At 51.2% G+C, this 22,344-nt stretch overlaps 1 protein-coding gene across 4 annotated transcripts in view; it reads left to right on the top strand.

Annotated features, from left to right (window-relative positions):
- NMNAT2 (nicotinamide nucleotide adenylyltransferase 2) overlaps nucleotides 1-22,344 on the top strand; it is a 217,444-nt gene that overhangs the window by 184,042 nt on the left and 11,058 nt on the right. For all 4 annotated transcript variants that reach the window (XM_019976494.2, XM_019976493.2, XM_070768550.1 and 1 more), the window contains 4 exons: nucleotides 2,964-3,090; nucleotides 4,335-4,415; nucleotides 5,555-5,599; nucleotides 10,728-10,804. In XM_019976494.2, coding sequence (XP_019832053.1) covers nucleotides 2,964-3,090; nucleotides 4,335-4,415; nucleotides 5,555-5,599; nucleotides 10,728-10,804 — 330 coding nt within the window. The remainder of the gene's footprint in view (nucleotides 1-2,963; nucleotides 3,091-4,334; nucleotides 4,416-5,554; nucleotides 5,600-10,727; nucleotides 10,805-22,344) is intronic.

Below are 22,344 nucleotides of genomic sequence, written 5' to 3'. Positions count from 1 at the left end.
TCACAAAGAGTCGGATACGACTTAGTGCCCAAACAACCAGGAAGCGCAGAGAGGTGAACCAGGGTATCTTAGGACCCACAGTGACTGCCTCACCCACCCTGACAGCTGCCCGGGCCTGTGGCCGGGTGCAGCGACCAAAGAGCTGGTTGCTAGGTAAGCACAGGGTCCGCGCCAGCCAGCAGCACCTGTCGGCATGTGCAGAAAGTACCCTTCACACATGGATGCCAACCCATCAACTCCACCTTGACAGGGTGAAAAGCAGTGCCACTGACGGCAAGAAGCCCGGCCCACCAAGACAAGACGCAGGGCTTCCCACTCGCCTCCACTGGTCCTGATGCAGAGCCCTCCCCCAGCCCCAAACAGTGATCAGAGTGGCATCATGCTGACACAGGGAGCGCCCCCGTTCCATCTGTGTTCACGGTCAGAGGGCCCGTCAGAATCTTCTTGGGGAACTCTCAGCGGCCTCAACCATCCCCCCACCCCCATTCTACCCACTTTATTTGAACAGACGTGGACCTGGGACTCCAGACCATCCAGGGAGTTAAGAGCGAGAGGAGCAGAAAGGACAAGCTGGCTGGTGCTTCATCTATTAAGCTAAAGAAAACCCAACCCCCTTCTTTCTGCTTTGAGAACCCTTCTAAGACATCCTGAGTCTTTCCTGGTCCCCTCGACAGGACAAGGTGGCCCTGACCTGCTCCTCTGGGCTGGTCTCAACAGCAGCAGTAATAAAAGACCTCCTGTCTTACTGTATAAGGATGTATCCGTCAGGGCAGGCTAAGATACACAAATATCCTTCAGATCTCAATGGCTTCACAGAAGCTTATTTCTCACACTACAGGTCAGCTAGGGGCGCTGCTGGGGGGGCTGCGCTCCTTTCAGTCACCAGGAGCCTCAGGCTGCATGATGGAATGAGGACTCAGGGACCCTGCAGGCATTCCTGAGCCCTGGCTCTGCCCAGCCAGAAAGCCTGGCTGCTGTTCTGCTGTCTAAACGTCTGGGCTTCCTGAACCCTCCCTCTGTTACTCATGCCCAGAGGCATCTGTCTGGGCCTGAGATGCTTGGCCAGGAGCCACAGCGTTGAGTGATGGTCACAAGCTGGCAGAGAATGTCAGTCCTGATGGCCCCCCACCTTGGATCAGGAGCGGGAGCTTGGAGCTGCTGGTAACTCCCGGTCTCCCCGGTCCCAGCATCAGGCCGGTGTTCCTGGCATGGAAAGTGGACCTGTCAGAGAGATAGACACGGGGCTTAATAGGCGAGGCAAGGCTGTGAGAACGTGGAAGCCTCTGGAGGGCAGAGCGGGGCAGGTGGCCAGCACGTTTCTTCTCCAGCACAGAACAAGTCGAATGGGACTAATGATGCGTGCAGCGAGAGGAAGACATTCCTCGGCTCCCAGACTGAGAACGTGGCGTTTTTCTTTTCTGGAGGTGAAATCATAATAAAAGGGAGGCAGGCTGTCCCTTCCACTCGACCAGCCGCAGCCGGCCAGAGAATCCCACAAAGCAGGCTGAGATGATCCCGTGGTCCCCAACCTCGGCTGGCTCCCAGATGCAGCAGGATACTGTCGTGCCTGTCTCCCCCCATCACAGAAGTGACAAGTCAGCCCACAAGATCAACGCCTGCCCTTCCAGGGCTCAGAAAGACTCATGTGCCACTCTGCCTCCGGGGTGGCGTGTGGAGGATGCCTTTGGAGGGTCACCCCAGCCCTGGGACCTGGGGGTCCCCTGGCAGCCTGTGTGCTCAGTCGTGTCTGACTCTTTATGACCCCATGGACTGTAACAGCCCGCCAGGCTCCTCTGTCCATGGGATTTCCCAGGCAAGAATGCTGGAGTGGGTTGCCATTTCCTCCTCCAGAGGATCTTCCCAACCCAGGGGTCAAACCTGCATCTCCTTCTTGGCAGGCAGATTCTTTACCCTTGAGCCACCCGGGAAGCCCTCCGGCAGAGGGACTCGGTAATCCAGAAAGGGTGGTGGGCCAGGGATGAGGGGAAGCTGGCTCTCAGGGAAGGGACTTTGAATAAGCAACAGCCCTGTGAAGCTCAGCAGATTGAAAATTCATCCTTTGTTTTTCTGTGGCCCAGAAGCTGCTCTTCCACCCTCCACGGGCCAAGGCTGGGGGTGGGTGGGGGGTTGTTTCTGGGTCAGCTGTGAAGAATGCTGCGTTATCAGCTCTGTGTTTGCTGTGGCACCAAGAGAAGCAGCAGGCCAGATAACACAGCACAATGGATAATGCACAGAGCATTTCCGTTTAGCTCTGGAATGTGTATTTACACTCTGAGCAGGCGCAGAGTTCCCAGAGCCCCGCCTCCCCCTTCCTGCAGCGCAGACATCCTGCTCCGCCCAGCACCACTCCCCAGCCTGGCCCTGTCGCTGGCATCTCTGGCCTGGCACCACTCCCCAGCCTGGCCCTGTCGCTGGCATCTCTGGCCTGGAGAGGCGGCAGGTGGTGATAGCGCCTGGTGTTTGTGTGACCTTTCCCGAGCTTGCACAGCCCTTCTGCAGACATGACCTCATTTTGAGTCCCATGAAGCAGGCGGGAAAGGCACGCGCATTCTACGGAAAGTCACAAAATGTGCACAGTTTCTGCCATGTGCCGGATGTTCTAAAGGCGCTCCATGTATGGTCGCTCGTGTAAGCCAGAAAGATGGCCCTTGTTGCCGCTGTCAGTGAGGCATTCAAGCTGAGGTTCAAGACCAGGTAAGTTAACTATCCAAGGTCACGCAGCCAGAAGGGGACAGAACTCAAACTTGAACCCAGGTCTGTTCAACAACACATCCGATGCATTTCCCAGGGAGCCATCTCGCCTCCTACCAGCCTAGTGTAGTCTAGCACACACCTAGGGTCTGGAACCCTCCCCCAGTCCTCTTTCTCAGCTCTGGGACACCTCTCCATGATGGCCAAGCAGATGAGCGTTTGGGGATAACTAGAAAAGACTTCAGTGACTATGCTCTTCTTCCTCCCCGCAGCGGGTGACTGGCTGCATCCTCTCCAACGTCAACACACCCTCCATGACACCTGTGATCGGACAGCCCCGAAATGAGACCTCCCAACCCATCTACCAGAACAACAACGCTCCCAGCAAGCCCACTGCAGGTAGGGAAACGCTGGCGTAGAGCAGAGGCTCTCGAACTTCAGAATCGCCCGGAGTTCTTGTTAAAACCCAGATCACTAAGCATTGTCCCAGAACTTGATTCAGTAGGTCTGGGAGAAGGAAGAGAATTTGCATTTTTAAAAAGTCGATGGTCCAGGGACCATGCTTTGAGAACCCATAAGAAACAGCATCAGAGAGAAATAGTCACAGTGATAGAGACGGATTCAGGGACAGAGAGAGACAGGAGTTGATGGTATGTGTTTTAACATAAATATGACTGCCTTAACTGGGAATTAAAGGTACCAAAGGGAACGTTTTCCTCTGCCTTTTCTAAGGAGGTTGCGCATTCTGCCAAGGTCACACTGTGGGAAGTAGCAGGGACAGAAGTCAAACCCGGGCAGTCTGCGGCCAGCCCGTAACGCCAGCCCCCCGGCCAGCTTCAGTCATCCCTTCAAGGGCCCCCAGCACTTACCCAACACTTAGTAGTGTCTGCTTGCACAGTGCTCCGTGCATTACACAGATTCTCATTTAATGCAGTAATTCTGTGACATAGATATTATATTCCCACTTACAAAAAGAAAACAGCTCCAGAGAAGGTAAGTGATTTGCCAAAGGTTACACAGCTCATAGGTCTTTCCCGCGTGGTTCATCAGCAAAGAATGCGCCTGCAACGCCAGAGCTGCAGGAGACTCAGGTTCGATCCCTGGGTCAGGAAGATCCCCTGGAGTGGGGGCATGGCCACCCACTCTAGTATTCTTGCCTGGAGAATCCCATGGACAGAGGAGCCTGGTGGGATACAGTCCGTGGAGTTGCAAGAGCCGGACATGACTGAGTGACTGAAATGAACTGAACTGAACTGATGCATAATAAAAATGGAAGAAAATAAATAATATATGACTACTTTAGTGGCAGTTACCTCTAGCCGTAGAATTATGGATACTTCTTTTCCTTTTAATATGTATTCTTCTTCTATATTTTCCAATTTTTCAACACTGTCATAAACACCACCAGAAAATAGATTCCGGTCTAGGGCTGAGAATGCTTGTTCCTTGGACTGGAAATGAGAAGCAGAAATGGGGCCGTCACCTTTCTGTTCTTTCTCTCCAGCCTCCTTCTGCCTCCATGACCCAGTCCCCACCCCTCCACGCAGTCCTGTGTTTCCAGGGCCCCAAGGCGGTGCTGATGAGAGTGTGAGTTATGAGTGGTCCTCCCTATCTGTCCCTGTCTGTCTTGCTCTCTCCCGTAGCCAAGATCCTGGGAAAGGTGGGAGAAAGCCTGAGCCGGATCTGCTGTGTCCGCCCGCCAGTGGAGCGTTTCACCTTTGTGGGTAAGGGAGCAGCCCCCCTCTTTTTCTATCCCTCCTCCCTCTTTCATGCAGCAGACACCCCTAGCACCTGCTGTGGCCTGAAGCACTTATAGCGCAATGATTGAGAGAGAATGGAAGATGTCACCGGGCCTGCAGAGCCCATCTGTGACGGGAGCCCAGGAATGCGGCCATCCTGGCCTGAGGCTCCCGGAGATCTCCGGCACTCACCGTCCTTCTCTGGGCTGTGCTGGTCGCTCCCTCCATGGAAAGTGTCCACCCACCTGAGAGTTCTCGGGGGCCCAGCGGCCCCTCTCAGGTCTTCCCGGCTCTGCCCATGTCAGTACTTCTGCTGAGAGGCTAAGAACATACACGTCCTTTTCTTAATTTTCTCCATTTTTTTGGAGAAAAAAAATGGATCACTCAGCATGGATGAGAATACCCACCTTTGGGTCTCTTTTTCCTACAAACCCAAATTTGACTCTGCAGGAGAGCAGTCTAGCCCTCATTCTTTTGACTCTGGGGCTGACTACTGCCATTTCTCAGGTTTCCAACTTCCAACCTTGAACCAACAGAGATGGTCGAGGAGGAAGGGAGGCAGGGGGCCAGAGTGTCATCTCTGTGGTGCTGTGCATACCGTGGGCCCCATGCGGGGCACCCCTTCAGCACCCACGGCAAAGCCTCTGTCTCTTCCACATCTTCCTGGGGCTTTGCCTTCTGCCATATGAAAAATCTCAGCCTGCTCAGCTTTGCTTGTTCTCTGAACCAGGTAGCCCTGAACAAGAGAGGGCCACCTCCTTGTGACTCTGCCAACTGCCTCCCTAGGTTTGAGGATGCTGCTCTTGTGGCCAGCCTCCTCCCACTCCAATACAAAAGGAAACAGAAGGCACTCGGCGTGAGTGCGTGTGTGTCCATCACTGGCTACCCAGCCAGGTGGTCTAGTTCTGAATTCCCAGAAGAGTGAATCCTGCCCTGGAGCCTGAGGAAGTGTTCCCTCTCCATTACAAGCTGGACCATGCTCTCCACTTATGATACTCAGATGTCCCTACTCGCACCCACCCATCCCAGCCCGTGTTCTCCCTCTGAGAAGCCCCTTGGGCAGATTGAGAGTCAGGTACCAGGAAGCTGGTTCCCTGATTCTGCATTTCCTCTTGCCTCCCTAGATGAGAATGCCAACCTGGGCACGGTGATGCGGTACGAGGAGATCGGTGAGTGGGGCTGAAAAAGCGGGAATGTTCAGGGCCTCCTGCCTCCAAACAGGCACAGTGGGGGACGAGGGAGGCTTGCAACCCCTGGGGGGTGTTTGCAGCAGGGTCTGCTCTTGGAAGGGTAATTAATTGCTCTCAAGCTAAGAGCATGTTCTTAGTTATCTCACCTGTACCATCTCCCACCTGGACTCCGGCAGGATCCCTGGAGGTAGGATGGGGTCCGTGGGCAGTTTCCCCTTCAGAGCTTCTTCATCTCATTCAAAAGATACGGAAGTTCAGTTCATTGCCAGCCAGAGATTCTTCTCTTGCCCGCAACACCGTGCCCACAGAAGATCCCCTACCTTCCCCAGTGGAGGGATCCAGTGCTTGGAGCCATGTCTGCGATCTCCCCCACAGCCTTGGGTGGACACTAAGCCCCTGACTGTGTGAAGGCAGTAAAGGCCCCAGGCCAGAGCAGGTGGAGGGGGTTGCACGGAGCTGTCAGGATGGGAAGGCGCTGACTCCCCTAGAAATGAGATGAGTCCTGAGCAGCCCTAGGAAACAAGCCGGGAAGCACATTTTCCCAAGGTTCCAGAGTAGCTTAGAGACAGAATTGTCTGAAGCCAGAAAAGCACAGACGGACGAGAATGGAGCTCGAGCTGCTGCAGGTCCCAGGTGACAAGGAGGGTCAGTGACAGCTGGAAGTCCCCAAAGGACTCAGCATCAATGAGAATATCCATCTTTGGGTCTCTCTCTCCTACAAATCCAAATTCAACTCTGCAGGAGAGCTGAAGATCCAGCCCTCGTTCTTTTGACTCTGGAGCCAACTAATGCCATTTTGGAGAAGGAAACAGCAAACCACTCCAGTACTCTTGCCTGGAGAATCCCATGGACAGAGGAGCCTGGTGGGCTACAATCCATGGGTTTGCAAAGAGTCGGACACAACTGAGCGACTAACATATACACACTGCCGTTTCTCAGGTTTCCAATTTCCAACCTTGAACCAATAGGGATGGTTGAGGAGGAAGGGAGGCAGGGGGCCAGGGTGTCATCTCCATGGTGCTAGGATCGGGGGCAGCTGGGTGTCCAGCGGGCATGCTCAATCTTCAACTTCCAGCTGCAAAGATACTCCAGGCCCCCCTCCTAGGGATGAAGGGGCAGGGCTGCACTGGGTTCTCCCAGGAGGCCTAGCAGATGTGACATCATTTCTAGGAACTTCTCTGGGTCTTGTCCTCTGATCCCTGGTAGTGATGCACCTGAGTTGACTCATACTGACCTCCTGAACCATTTGAAAATTTTCAGAAATTTTACCAGTTGGTTGTTAAACTCAGTCAAAAAAATTAAATTATACTAAGTAGCAGTTAAATGGGCTTCCTGGGTAGCTCATCTGGTAAAGAAACCGCCTGCAATGCAGGAGACCCCCTCAATTCCTGGGTCTGGTAGTTCCCCTGGAGAAGAGATAGGCTACCCACTCCAGTATTCTTGGGCTTCCCTGATGGCTCAGACAGTAAAGAATCTACCTGCAATGCAGGAGACCTGGGTTCTGTCCCTGGGTTGAGAAGATCCCCTGGAGGAGGGCATGGCAACCCATTTCAGTATTCTTACCTGGAGAATCTCCACGGACAGAGGAACCTGGCCGGCTGCAGTCCATGGGGTCCCAAAGAATCGGATGTGACTGAGTGGCTAAGCACAGCAGTTAAATACCTTGTATTAAAAACAGAGGTAATAAGTACTCGAAACTCCTTGATTCTTTAAGTTTTAATAGTTTTTATTTACCAGCACATGGCTGTCTGAAGGCCACAGGAAAGAGTACTTCTGGATGCTCCCCAAAACCAGCAGGAGCATTCACCCCCAGGTTCCACAGCCACAAACACCCAAAAGCCTTGTACTCCCCCTGCCTGGGGGTTCCATACCTGGCCAGTGACTATCGTTTCGGGGACAAAGTCTTCTTGACCAGCCGCGCTCAGAGCAGTCTTCAACCTTTCAACTGTATTCCAGTGTGTATTTTCCTCCCATACCTTGTTCCGGGAAGAATGTATTGTGAGCCAGCTTCATCTGGGACCTCGTTCACCTCCCCAGCACCCAGGGTCCGTGTATCAGGTTGCAGCCTGGGGAGTCCCCCCTTGGACAGAGAGGGAATGCAGTGGGTGTTTGCATGGCCATGCTTCTAGCATTCCTTGTGAAGCTTGGCCCCATCTGACCCCCTCTCTCAGAGAAAGGAAAGCTGAGTGGCCACAGTTGTGTGGATGGATTCGTGGCCTGGCGTGGTACAGGTGGCTGCTGCCTCGGGGTGTGATGCGAGCTGGAAAGGGACTCGGGGCCTGGGGCTTCACAGAAGCAGGATTGCTGAGAGGAGAGTGTGACCGAGGAGGGCTGACTCTGGCTCCCTGGATCCTGAACTGGGGAAGGAAGTGGGGCCCAGAGGAGCAGCCTGGCCCCCAGACCACTGCCCTGTGAGGCCCTTTGGCTCACACCTCCTCTTTCTGAAATCCCCTTGCACGCTTCACGAGAAGGAAAAAGCCATTTCTCCTAGCTCAGTTAGCATCTATGGCGCCATTTCCACTTTTTTAACCAGGCCTGCCCCAGACTTGCAGGCTGAGAACGTGAGCCTTCATCTCCTAGGGCAAACCGGAGAATCCATTGCTGCCCTCCAGCGGCCACACATGGGATTCCCAAGCCTTGCTGGGGCCTCTGCTGCTGCTCTGCTGCTGCGGCTAAGTCGCTTCAGTTGTGTCCCACTCCGTGCGAGCCCATAGATGGCAGCCCACCAAGCTCCCCCGTCCCTGGGATTCTCCAGGCAAGAACACTGGAGTGGGTTGCCATTTCCTTCTCCAATGCGTGAAAGTGAAAAGTGAAAGTGAAGTCGCTCAGTCGTGTCCGACTCTTAGCGACCCCATGGACTGCAGCTTACCGGGCTCCTCCGTCCATGGGGTTTTCCAGGCAAGAGTACTGGAGTGCGGTGCCATTGCCTTCTCCGGCTGGGGCCTCTGGTCTGTGACAAATCCATCCGTTCCGGTGCTGCAAGCAAAGGTGGAAACCCCCCGCTTTAACTTGCTCTGCTTTGGCTTTAAAAATAATCCCACGTTATACTCGAGTGAGAAAGTGAGTCTCTGGATAGGGAATTGAAAAGAGATTCATTTCCGTGGCCGCAGAGCAGGGCTTCTCAACCACACCGCCGTTGTCATAGGAAACAGGCGTAACCCTGAGGTGTGGGGGCTGGCTGTGTGCCCTGTGGACTTTTGAGCCGCGTTCCTGCCTTCCCAGCACTAGGTGCCGGTAGCACACCTCTCTCTCCAGCCTTGATGACAAAAAAACGTCTCCTGACCGTGCCAAATTCTGGAGGCAGAATTGCCCCCGGTTGAGAACCACTGATGTAGAAAAAGCTGAGGGCCAGCGTATCTCCTGGACATGGCCTCCAAACCGAAGTTTTAGGCCCACAGTTATAGAGCTGCAGCCTTTCAACAGATCTGACCTGGAACTCTGGGCGGCTCCGAGCAGGGGACAGGGAACATCAGGAACCCCAGAGTCAGCCCGGTCTGGCTCCTCTCGGCCATCCCGAGGCTGGAGGCGGACCATGACCAGGGCCTCCATGCTGCAAGAGCCGAGGCCACACTCACCATCTGGCACTGCCATCCCGGGGTACCCAGAAGGCTCTGAGACAGCCTCTCTGTCGTTCGCTCATTCAACACGTCCTGAGCACCTACTGTGCACAGGTCACTCTGCTAGGCCCTGGGTATATAAAGTTCTATTAAGGTCCCTGGATGTAAACAGAACATTAGATGACAGTGTGACAGGGGAGGGGGAGGTGAGAGGCTGCAGGAATATGTAGGCGTTAAGACTCCGGTGCTGCAGGGGACTCCCTGAGGGTGAGCTGTGCCGACCTGGGACTGTAAGATGCTGACCCTGTCAGCCCAGCAGTCTCCCACTGAGCCTGCACCCAGGGCGAGCTCACCACCTGAAAGTCCTCCGCAGGTCCCTGAGCTAGCTACGGGGTCTGAGGAGGGCAGAGCTGCCGGCCCTCAGCCTCTGGGGCCAGGGTGGCAGCGGTCTCTGGAGGCTCAGAGTAGGGCTGTGTCACTGGTTCCGACAGGATGCCCACAGTCACAGCCCCCTGATGATAGAGCCTGGTGGCTCCGACCGTAAAGAATCCTGCAATGAGGGAGACCTGGGTTTGATACCTGGGTTGGGAAAGATTCCCTGGAGGAGAGGGTGGCCACCCACTCCAGTATTCTTGCCTGGAGAATCCCATGGACAGAGGAGCCTGGTGGACAACAGTCCATGGGGTTGCAAACAGTCGGACACGGCTAAGCAATTAAGCACAGCACCTGATGAAAGAGCCTGGGGAAAGTACTCGGGAACCAACACATGACCTGAATCTCATCCCAGGTGGAGGTCTCTCCCCACGTGGTTCTGAGAATCCCAGGATTCTTTTTCACCCCTGTTGCTCAGTTTTCATGCCTGAGTCAGTTTGCTGCCTGTTTTAAGCGACAGTGGCCTCGCTGGGATAATTCAGACTGGGCTTAACAAGGGAAGAAAAACTAGTGATAAGCTGGAAACGTGCCTGGGAGTTGGAAAGGTGGGGGCAGCCTCGCTTCTCAAGCCGTTTGCTGAGGACAGTGGCCCACGTACAGGGAAGACGTCTGATGAGCTGAGCCAGCTGGTGAATTGAGGGCGCACTCCATGTCCCCTGCCCCCATCACGTCACGCTTGTGATGGAAGACAAACCCCAGAGGATGCCCAGCAGCAGAGAAGTCACACTCCACGGGCACTTTGGTTTGACATAGAGCAAAAAAGAGAGCCTCTTAGACCTCACACAAGGCGTGTAGCTGCCTTAGACTGTGGGTGACCAGACATCCTGGTTTAGCATGAAACCCACCCTGGAAATCCTTCAGTCCCAGCAAACCAGGACAGTTACTCTCTGTCTGCTCCATTCCGCAGGAGAGAGGTTCCTCCTGCAGGGAGTGAGAGTGGTCTGTAAATGAGCCTGAGGGAGGGCTGAGCAGAGGATTCAGGGCAGCACACAGCGTGCTGCCTGCTGGAACTGGGCTCTGGAGCCCCAGGGATGGGACGCTTCTGTGCTGGTAAAAGGAAGAAGGCTGATATTTGAACGCTTCCCTCTCCCTTTGCTAACTTTGTCCCCCCTCCTCAGAGCTACGGATCTTGCTGCTGTGTGGCAGTGACCTTCTGGAGTCCTTCTGCATCCCAGGACTGTGGAACGAGGCAGATGTGAGTAGCAGGGTTATGGCCTGCGCACAGCTGGTATGGGGCAGGATGGGGAGGCGCACTCGACTCTGACCCCTGGTCTTCCCTCCCCACCTAGCCTCCCTCCCCAGCTTGAGTCTCCCATCTCCCTTGAGCTCCCAGGAGGGCAATCGTTCACATCATGATGGGAAAAAATTCTCACTACCCCCAAGCTTTATCTCCTCCTGTATTTTTACACTCACTCCCCCTCATGCTTGCTCCTGGAAAGCCCCTGGGAAAAAAGCAATCTGAGTCATAGAATACCTTCGCCAAACAGCACTTGGAGTATGTGTGCTGGTGGGGAGAGGTGGGGGAGAGAGGTCTTTTTAAAAAAGAAAAAGCCTTTGCCCTTTTGAAATTATTATGTGCTTTGTTTTCCTTTGATTCTTTTTGAAGAGGTGGTAAACACCACCCTAGAATTTCCTTAACAAGAGAAAAAGGGTCAAGAGGGGAGAAGTTAATGATAAAAGGTCAGTAGGATCCTTCTGGCAATTGACTTGGAATTTAGGGAACCAGGAATTGAAACCTATACCCTTTAGAAGCTCAGTGGACAAGTTGTTACCAAATCTGGCTGAGATGGTCTTAAACTAGCTAATTCATAAATTCCTCACCCTTTAGACATACATTCATTTTTGTTATTTCATGAATTCATTCATCTGTTAGTCAGACCTAATGCTAGCTCCCAAGCCCATGGCCCTTTGCAAGTGGGTTTCTCATGGCAGATATTCTAGACTTAGTACATTTTTTGTATTATTTACTGTGTGACCCCATGCAAATCACTCAACTCCTTTGAGCCTTGGTTGTTTTTTTAAACCTAAAGAATGTTATCTGTAGCATTCTGAGATTTAAAATCTCAGAATGCTACAGATAAAAAGCAATATACAATACAGTCTCTGCCCGGAAGTATTAGGTGGCGAGATGTCAGCTTGTGAAATTTTCTCATGTACATATATGTCTCTGAAGAGAAAGAGAAAAGAGACAACCTTCAGGGTGAAACCAAGATCTCAGTTCTACTTCAGCACAGCTTGTGACAAGATATATTACAAGTATCAGTTTTTCCCATCTCAGAAATGGCCATCGTAATAATACCTTCATAGGGTTTGGGAGGAATTAAATGAGATCGTCCATGTAAAGTGCCCAGCCTAGCACCTGATACACAGTGACATACAACTGTTAATAAGTGAATCTACCTAAAAGACACATCGATAAACAGAGACGTTCAAGGTGAAGGGCATAAATGCTAACACGCTGTGTGATAACCAAGCAGGGAGGGAGAGTTTCAGGGGAAACGAATTATACTGTGTAAGCCCTTTCCTCTCCACGCCTGAACAATTTCTTGCAGGTGAAATTTTAAACCTCTTTTCAATTCTGGATTAAGTGGCTTAATTAACTTTTACTTTCCTCTCTACTTCGCAAGCTGCTTTGAAGGGAAAAAGTAATGCGGGCGAAGTTCTGTACAAGATTTCAGCAAAGCTCTTTCAAGAATCCGGGCAAATCCAGGCAGTAGCCGGAGGCCCCTTCCCACAGGGAGGCCCTGGCAGCCAGGGAGGGGATTTACAGGGATAAAGTGACAGGGCAGCAGCCTGAAGGGCCAGCACGTGAGCAGGACGTCTCAAGGGCCTCCTTGCTGCATGTGACTTGTAATGTGGGCCTCTCAAGGGCAGACACGAGCTTTCTGGAGCCTGAAACGGACACAACTGGGGGCCCCTGAAACACAGCCAGCCTCTCTGCGCTGACAGCAGAGCCTCTAGGTTCTCTCCGAAACAGCTGCTCCTGACCTTGTCAGGTCCAACTTGTAGTGACCAGGGAAAAGAGCCCCAGGTCACTTCTCTTCCGGGTGGTCCCTAATGCTCAAGTGGGACCAACTGGAAGAGGAATGCGTTGGTTAAAAGAGAAAAGTTGAGAAACCGAAAGCTGTTGATGTACTGGGGCTGTGGCAGTGGAGGCAGACTTGACACCCATTTATTCAATCATCTTCCCACCTGACCGTCACCCTGGGGATCAGAGCACCCAGCCTGGCTACTCCCAGAAGCGCAGCAGATCCAGACCAAGCGGGGACCCCACGTCTGTGCAGCTGAAGGGGCTGAGAATGCCCGTCCACAGCACGGGCAGAAGGGCGATTGGGTGAAGCAGCCCCTCAGGGTTCACTCCAGAGGATTTTCTAGAGCCTGGAGTGCCAACCTCCCCACCCTCGAGCGCCCACGAAGACTCTGTGGAATCCTTAGAATCATGCCATCTGAGGTAGAGGAAAAAAAAAAACAGAAAAATCATGGAGTTGTTTCCTTACATAATGAGTGTGACTCTCAGGCCACAACAGAGGTGTGCCAGAAATATCACATGTAATTTATTCATACCAAATGAAAATTCAACTCCAAATCACTACCCCCAGGGATGATGGGAAATAGGTCTCAGTCATTGCTGACGAGCAGAACCTGAGAGGCTCTCATGGGCTCCGAACACGAGCATCTCTTCTTCGGGGTTGCCACACACATCTTCCCTCTCGGGACCTGGAGGTGGGTGGCCCTCCCCTCTGTGCCCACCTGGAGAATAGGATTCCTGACTGAGTCTGGAAGCCCGGTGCTGGACCCCACCCACCTATGATCCTGCCCCTGTCTTCTTCTGAGGCTTTGCCCTTAGGGCAGCGGGTGGGCTTCACAGATCTCTGGCTTCTTTCTAGTGTGGAAGGAGCAGGGGGCAGTGGGACCTCTTCTTTCTCCTCTGAAGATAGCGCCCCTATTGTCTCTTCCCTCCTCAGGACCTCAAGGAACATCTCGTCAGTGTGTTTAAAGCCAGTGGCTTCAAAACGTTCTGCTTTCTGCCCTGCAAATTCCTTTCATAAAGGCTCTGGTTCTCCGCTAGAAATAGGGTGGGGATTGGACAAAAGTGGACACAGGGAGCATGAAACTAGCTAGCCACTCAGTGATTTATCCCACTGTCCTTACTGGGGGAAGGTTGGAGCTTACGGTCTAGGAAAGAAAGGTCCTTCTTTCAAGACTGGTCCAGGGTGAGCTCTGGTGATTCTAATAGGAAGTTATGATCTCAGGTGGCCTCAGCCGGCGGTGGCTTGAAGCAGGGTTTCGGTTCCTGGCCAGAGACTGAGGCCGGGTCTCAGAGATGAGAGCACCAAATCCTAGCCGCTAGATCAGTGGTCCGAGACAAGACCCTGGCCCTTCAACTCTGCAGAAAAGAATTCCCACAAAGACAGCAAGTAGTGTAACAAGCGAAGTGTTTATTAGGAGGAGAACACAGTACGTGTGGATAGACACATGGGCGGACTCAGAGAGCCGCGCCCTCGTGATAGTTTGAATCACCTTTATGAGACATTTCTTCCAGGTTTCCTTTGGCCAGTCATTTCAATCTGTCTGGTTCTGGGTGTGTATTTGGTATATCTCAGGAGCCTCCCATGTCTATGCACATCTCTCAGCCAAGATGGATTTCACCCAAGAGGCCTGTGGGTAGTTGGCGTCACTCCACTTTTGACCTCTTAAGGAGATTTCTAGTCGGGAGGGTTTCCTTGACTTCGAGAATGAGAAATGTGTAGTCTCTTATCTCTTATCCAGGCAGGGCTCAGCCTCCTCTCTTGATTGTACTGCTACTGATGTTTCAGAGTTTCTGTCCACAGGGAATGAATTCCAGTTGCTTTCCCTGGTGGGTGGTGGTGGGGTGGGGGCATGCTCCATTTACCTCCTGCCTCTGTTCTACCCTCCGGAGTTTGCCTGGAAGCAGCTGGTTTTAGGGATCTCTGTTCCTAACTATGAGATTACCTGGGATGAGGTATGTGAGACCCACTTCTGCCCCCAGTTTCATTCATTTAGTGAACCCTTTATCAGAACACACTTTTCTTTACACGGTGTCCCGAGTGATACTCGATGGCCACAGATCTGTGCTCAGTGACCATGAGCCTGAAGCTCTGAATCTGCCAGTGATGGGACAGAAAGGTGGGGAAGAGAGCCAGGTTTCTTGGAAAAGTCCTACGTCCTTGCTCTCCATTCCAGCTTCCCATGTCATCTCCAGAATCCTCAGAAAAAAAGCAGGGGAGAAGCCACTAGTTCAAACAGGTCTGTGGGGAACATAGGAGCCTCTCCACCCTTCTATAAAGAACGCTCACCAGAGGCCATGGAGCAGCAATGTCCCCACCCAGTCAGAAGCAGCTGGGACAGTCTGTTCCACAACAGGGCTGCCAAGGTCTCTCTCGGCACAATCACAGACTCTCCAATTGAGTCAGTCTTGCTCATTCTTTTGCTTTGGATTCCTGAACCTATGCTCTCCATCCAGAAATGTAATTACACAACCACTCACCCCAACCCAAGCACATCCCTTGGGCATTTCCCAATAGACACAAAGATCCATTAGCCCTTAGTGAATTCTGACCTTCTCTGACCAGTGACACACCCCTTCTCCTTACATTCCATGGAGAGAAAATGCCATATATATTCATCACATTTCTCTCCATGGAACACAGAAGAGTTGCTTCTGCATGGTCTGGCACTTGGCATTTTCATTCTTGATTCGCAAGAGAAAGCAAGATCCAGTTTCCTGGACCCGCTTTTGGAGATGGGACCCAGTCCCCACCAGTCCATCCCATTCCCAAGCTTGTAATTAGGATAATCTCCCCCAGGAGACTTGATCTTTGCTGTGCTGCATCCTGACGCTGGGCTTCCCTGGTAGCTCAGGTGGTAAAGAATCCACCTGCAATGCAGGAGACCCAGGTTTGATCCTTGGATCAGGAAGAGCCCCTGGAGAAAGGAATGGCTACCCACTTTAGTATTCTTGCCTGGAGAATCCCATGGACAGAGGAGCCTGGTGGGCTGCAGACGACAAAGTCACAGAGTCAGACATGACTGAGTGACTAAGCACACAGCAGGCACACATCCTGACACCAGCAGGGAAGCAGGTATCCGGGCCTGGACCAGGGCCTGTGAGAAGGCAAGGCCAAAGCCGAAAGGGTCAAGTCATGACAGATTTGTGAGACAGGAAACTCGCATCCTCCTCCCCTCCCTCAAACAAACCCATCGTCTAGTGATCTTATGTGGCCAGCTGCTTTTTCCATTATAGTATAATGGAAGGCAATCTGGCAAATTAATTCTGATTCAGGCATTCTTTCCTTCCATCAATCTTTCAGCTAATACTGAATGCCCAGTATGAATGTAAGTACTTTATTTGTCCTGGCAGCACTTGCTAAAAATATCTTACAGTTTTTATTCTATTAGTTCATTATAGTACATGAAATGAAACATACAGAAAGTTTGAAAGAGTTCTTGAACTAAGTAAGCAGTCAATAAATGTTGGCTGTTATTTATTCATTGGTTTTAAAATATTTATTGAGTACCTGTCATGTCCCAAACACTGTTCTAGGGCTGAAGGAACAAAGAGAACAGAATACGTCAAGTTTCCGACCATGTGCACTTTGCCTTCTATGGGGGAGACAGACAATAAACACTCTTCTTGTTTCTCATGGCTTATCTCAGTTAACCCCCCGAGCCCTCCTGAAAGTGGAGTCCATTTATGGATATGGACACCAGGGCTCACTTGGACTGGACTTGTCCGAGCGTGCATGCGCGTGTGCATGCTCAGTGGTGTCCAACTCTTTGCAACCCCATGGACTGCAGTCCACCAGTTTCCTCTGTCCATGGGATTTCCCAGGCAAGAATACTGGAGTTGGTTGCCATTTCTTCCTCCAAGGGATCTTCCCAATCCCAGGGATCAAACCCTCATTTTCTGCATTGGCAGGCAGATTCCTTACCACTGTACCATCTGGGAAACCAGACTTGTTCAAGACCACTTAGCTATTAACAGCAGAGCAGGACTTTGCATATGTTCAGTTCCCTAGTGCAGGTAAGACAGACAAGTGGGAAGAATGGCATGAAGTTCATAGTAGCCCAGCTTCCCTGGTGGCTCAGACAGTAAAGCGTCAGCCTACAATGCGGGAGACCCGGGTTTGATCCCTGGGTTGGGATGATCCTCTGGAGAAGGAAATAGCAACCCACTCCAGTACTCTTGCCTGGAAAATCCCATGGACAGAGGAGCCTGGTAGGCTGTAGTCCATGGGGTCGCAAAAAGTCAGACATGACTGAGTGACTTCACTTTCACTTTCTTTCAGCAGCTTGAGCTGGGCTTTGAATGATGGGCAGGATTGGATTTAAGTGAGTGCAAAGAGAAGGGCTTTGGGGGTTGAGAGAAGGCTGTCAAAGATCCAGTGGTAGGAATAAGACCTTTTGGGGAGATGGTTCTTGTTGGCTGAAACAGAAGGTTTATCTTGGTCTTTGCCTGGGAGGCTTCTGACTTTTCAGCAAGCAGACAAAATCATTTCAGTTTAATGATTACATGTATTTGCCACTTGAAAATGGTATTTGCATTTCAAATGAGCAAGGGTCAATATTTAACTCAAAGGAATGAACACCTGGAGGTGGAACATCAGGCACCAGAGATGGGCTAATGAGGAAGTTTTAATTTTTTTCTTTTTCTTTCTTTTTGTACTTCTCAGTCCAGCATTCCATAGGCTGGCTGGCTCTAATTGGCTGTGTTCTACATTTTTCCAGCCAACCAGGCATGGGCTAACTGCTTCCTACATCCACCAGCTATGGGAAAACAACCAAAGAAAATAAACAGAGGAAGAGCCTGGGGCACTGGCCACTCCAGAAGAAATCCCAGGGCTCCAGGACAAATGGAGCAAAGACAAACATTTGGCTTTTCAGGCTCAGATGGTTTTTATCAGACAGTCCCGCCCCAGCCAGGAAGCCCGATGGACACTTCCACCCCGGGGATTAGGCCCCCACACTGATAAGCCTGTTGCCGCGTTTCCAGCCCAGGGAAAGGCAGCTTACCCCCTACCCTGGGAGATAGGGTTCTCGTGTGAAAGGCGCTGTTGCTTTGGTTTTCAGGCTTTTGACTTGAGGCTGGAATCCCTTGCCTTCCCACACCCCCAAGCAGATTGGAAATGGGTGTGGGGTTCCTCTGGGAAATCCCCTGGAACAGTCATTCATTTATTTGCACTAAGGAAGCCATACTGAAAATGCATTCCCGCAGTAGCGTCTGCTCAGCCCTCCCTCCAGAGAGAAGCCGGTGCAGACCATGGGTGGAGGATTCTTGCCTGAATGGGAGGAGCATGTTTCAGATGCCCCTCACCTACTGCGTGGCTTCTGCTGGATGGTCTCGCATCTGGTTTAACCTACTCAGAAGTACACAAAATTACATACTGTAGAGGGCGATGTGGAGTAATGAACTGAGGACATGGCTCACTGTAAGCCTGGAGAAAAAAATGAAGATAGATTATATTTTCAAACCAAAAAATTTCAAGTCACTAAACTGCGAGTCTTAAAATGGATCTAGAACTTATTTACAAAACAGAAACAGACCCAGACTTGGAGAACGAGCTTATGGTTGCCCGGAGTGAGGTGAAGGGAGGAGTGGAAGGATGGAGAGAAGGGACAGTGAGGGAGTTCGGGATAGATATGTACACGCTGCTATATTTAAAACAGATGAACAACAAGGACCTGCTGGAACACATGGAACTCTGCCCAATGTCATGTGGCAGCCTGGACGGCAGGGGGACTTGGAGGGGAATGGACCCATGTTTATGTATGGCTGATCCCTTCGCGGTTCACCTATAAACTACCACAACATTGTTAATTATCTATACCCCAATACAACGTAAAATTTTTTTAAATGAATCTAAATTAGGCATGATGTGGTAAAAAAAAAAAAAAAGAGAGAGAGCCTGTAAAGCAGACAAGAGTGGATTCAAATTCACTCACTAGCTGTGCAGCTTGGACTGGTTACTATATCTCACTGAGTCTTGGTTTCCCTGTCTATAAAGCGGGAACTGAAGCACATATCTCAGAAAATGGTTGTTGTAAGGATTAAATGCATTAATAAATAAATCTCCTTGCACTATGCCTGGTGCATATAGGTACCCTGATAAATGCTGCTTCCCCTTCCTGCTGGTAGTCCCTTGCTCATCCCTGAATATTCTCATCTGGAGAACAAGTACAAGTGAGCCCGAGAGATTCAGATCCTCTCCCTTGAGAATGAAGAACTGTTTGGGGAGATGGTCAGGATTTCAAACTCTGATCTCAGAATGACTCCACAGAGGGTCTTAGCAGTTAGACTTGCCTGGGCAGGTCAATGTAAATTGGATTCTGCTGCTAAAGGAAGTCAAACCCTCTATTTAAAATCCTCTAATGGTTTCTCTTTGCATTTGGAATGAAATCCCATCTTTATCATGATCTGGTTCTTCTGTACTTGCCCTACCTCTCTGTGCTCCAGTTACACTTGATTCCCTTGTTTGAATAGTTTTTCCCACCTCAGGGGCTTTGCACTAGCTGTGGCCTCACGGGGAATGTTCTTTTCCCAGGTATTTCTATGCCTGGCTCCTTCTTGCCATTTAGGTTTGGGCTTCAAGGTCATTTTGTTTTATATTCAACATTGTACTTAGCTCCACTTGATGTTTTCTTACTTACATATTTATTTGTTTATGACCTCTCCTGACTGTAGGTGAGTTCTGTGGGCACACTAAACGTGTCCATCTTATTGGGCAACACCGAGACAGTGTCCAGTTCACCACATACACTCAACAGAAGTTTTGAATGAAAGAATGTAAGAGCACCTGGAAACAGCTTGGTTGGAGGAGTTCAGCCCCCACAGTAGGACGTGGCCCAGACTTTTGTCAGTTACCCGGAAGACAATTAGCCACTACAAGATTTTAATAGTGGTACCACTTACTGGTAACCCACCTTATCTTTCAGAGCAATACGGGTGAAATCATTCATCATTTGTTTAATGTCTCCCACTAGATAGTCATTGAGCCAAGAGATGAAGCCATATCTGTCATGCTCAGCCCTGGGGTGCTGGGAAGCTCCCAACTAAGACCACAGGGCATCTTCCCGGCCAGGTATCAGTGGAACCCAGTAAGGCAGGTCTGGAAATTCTGCCTCCAGAGGGAAGATGGTAATTCCACATTCCTTCCAAGAGATCTGCTGCCCAGTTGCCCGGAGTGTTCTCCCTCCCAAGGCCAAGCTGCTTCCTGCCCCAACATGTGTCATATCCTTTCCTTAGATTCCCCACGTGGAAGGGAAGCAGAGTCTGCCCCCTCCCACTTCCTCTCCCCAGCCCTACCCCTGCTGCCCCCAGGGACCCTTTGCCCCGGAAGACTAAAAGATATGATCAAAGCTGAGCCTGTGAGCAGGAAGTTGAAGCAGGATGAATGGCACAGACCCCACAGGCACAGACAGAACACAGGCCAGAGCTACCCTGAGAGACCACTGTCTGCTGCGGGCGGGGGAGAAGACTGTACCCCGATCCTGCTCACCGCGGTGTGGTAGAATGAGGTCACAGCAGTCACGTCAGGAGAGGGACTTGCCAATCAGAATGCCTCTGCCCACCCACCTCCCCTCCCCCAGGCAAGACCAAGACCAGCAGAGACATCTCCGTGAAGACATAGGAGGTGTTGGGCCACTCAAGCTGGAACAGACGCTCCATCCCAGGGCTCCATGGGCAGGGAGAGCTTGAGAAACTCTGTTTCCTAAGGTCAGATGTCTGCCCTCATCGCTCTAGGGCATAGGGGTGGGGGGATGTCCTCATTTTTGCTGGAGTTCCCAGAGTGCCCATCCCACAGCTATCTCATTTTGACTTCATCCTACACCAAGCCAGGGTATTAGCAGCTTAGGCAGTTGCCTATATTGTTTTGTAAATTTGTGTTTATTTTTTTATTTTTGGTTGCACTGGGTCTTCATTGCTGCGCAAGGGCTTTTTCTAGTTGTGGCGAGCGGCGGCTGCTCTCAGCCGAGGTGCGTGGGGCTTCTCATTGCAGTGGCTTCTCTTGTTGGGGAGCACTGGCTGTAGGGCAAGTGAGGTTCAGTAGTTTCAGCAGGCAGGCTTCAGTAGCTGTGGTACGCGGGCTTAGCCGCCCTGAGGCAGGCGGAATCCTCCTGGACTAGGGATCAAACCCATGTCCCCTACATTGGCAGGTGGCTTCCCATCCACTGTGCTGTGCTGAGTCACTCTGTTGTGTCCAACTCTGTGACCCCATGGACTGTAGCCAAGCTCCTCTGTCCATGGGCTTTTCCAGGCAAGAATACTGGAGTGGGTTGCCATTTTCTTCTCCTGACTCAGGAATCGAACCCAGGTCTCCTGCATTGCAGGCAGATTCTTTACCATCTGAGCCACCAGGGAAGCCCAAGAGTACTGGAGTGAGTCGCCTATCCCTTCTCCAGGGGATCTTTCCGACCCAGGAATTGAACTGGGGTCTCCTGCATTGCAGGTGGATTCTTTACCAGCTGAGCTACCAGGGAAGCCCTCCCATCCCCTGCACCACCAGGGAAGTCTCTATTGTTAAAAGCAACAATAATCCCAAAGTGGGTGGACCTCAGGAGGATTAGGGAGCTTTGTAAAGACAGAGAGATTGTAGACATGTTGTATCAAAATCCCTGGGCCTGTTATTGTTTGTAAAGCTCCCCCAGGGGATTCCACTGACCAATCAGATGAAGTTTGGGAAAGTTCAGAAGTAAAATTACCCATGCTTTTCATGGAGACCTGCAAGTCTCTAGAGTCACTTCCTGGAGCCTCTTAGAGTTCTCATTAGGTACACTGGGGCTGCTTTCCACATCCTAAAGTGGGAGAGTATATCAGCTAACTAGTCCTCTTCCTCAACAGTATATATTGAGCATGTATGATCCTCTTCACCCGGGAACATGGCAATGAATGAAACACAAAATTCCCTACCTTCATGAAGGTTACCTTCATAGGGGAGAGAGAAAGAGGCAAAATTAAGATTAAACAAAGAAAATATACAAGGTGTTAGATAGAGACACATGCAATGAGGAAATGAAGAAGAGTTAGGACATGGGGACTGAGAGGGTGTGGGGAGGGTGAGGGTCTCTATGCAAAGGGTTGGAGGTTGAAATAGCGTGGCCAGTGGAAGTCTCTGTGAGAAGGCGGTATTTAAGTGAAGGGTTTTGAGCCAAGGAACCACATAATTTGACTGATATTTCACATTATCGGTCTGGCTGTTGGGAATAGACTGGAAAAAGGCAAGAGAAAAACAGACCAGAGCAATCCAAGTGGGAGCTGATGGAGATGGACAATTTCTGTGGCTGCAAACTTGGTGGCTTAAAACTACACACATTTATTTTCTTTCATTTCTGGAAGCCAGAAGTCTGAAATGGGTTTCACTGGGCCAGAGCTAAGTCGTAGTCAAGAGCCGAAGTCCCTCCTCAGGCCCTCAGGGAGAATCTGTTTCCTTTCCTTTTCCAACTTCTTGAGCTGCACTTGTTGCACGCCATGGCCCCTTCTTTCATCTTCAAGGCCAACAGTGTAGCATCTTCTCTGCTCCATCTTCATATCACCTTCTCTCTCTTGAGTTAAATCTCCCTCTCCTTCTTCTTGTAAGGACCCTCGTTATTACATAAGGGCTCACCTAGATCATTCAGGACAATTTCAAGACCCTTAGTTTAATCACATCTTGTAACATTCAGAGATTCCAGAGATTAGGACCTGGGTGTTTGGGGGGCCCATTATTTAACCCACCA

Source organism: Bos indicus, chromosome 16 (assembly GCF_029378745.1).
Source record: "Bos indicus isolate NIAB-ARS_2022 breed Sahiwal x Tharparkar chromosome 16, NIAB-ARS_B.indTharparkar_mat_pri_1.0, whole genome shotgun sequence".
NCBI lineage: Eukaryota > Metazoa > Chordata > Mammalia > Artiodactyla > Bovidae > Bos > Bos indicus.
This window is presented reverse-complemented; position numbering and strand designations above follow the sequence as displayed.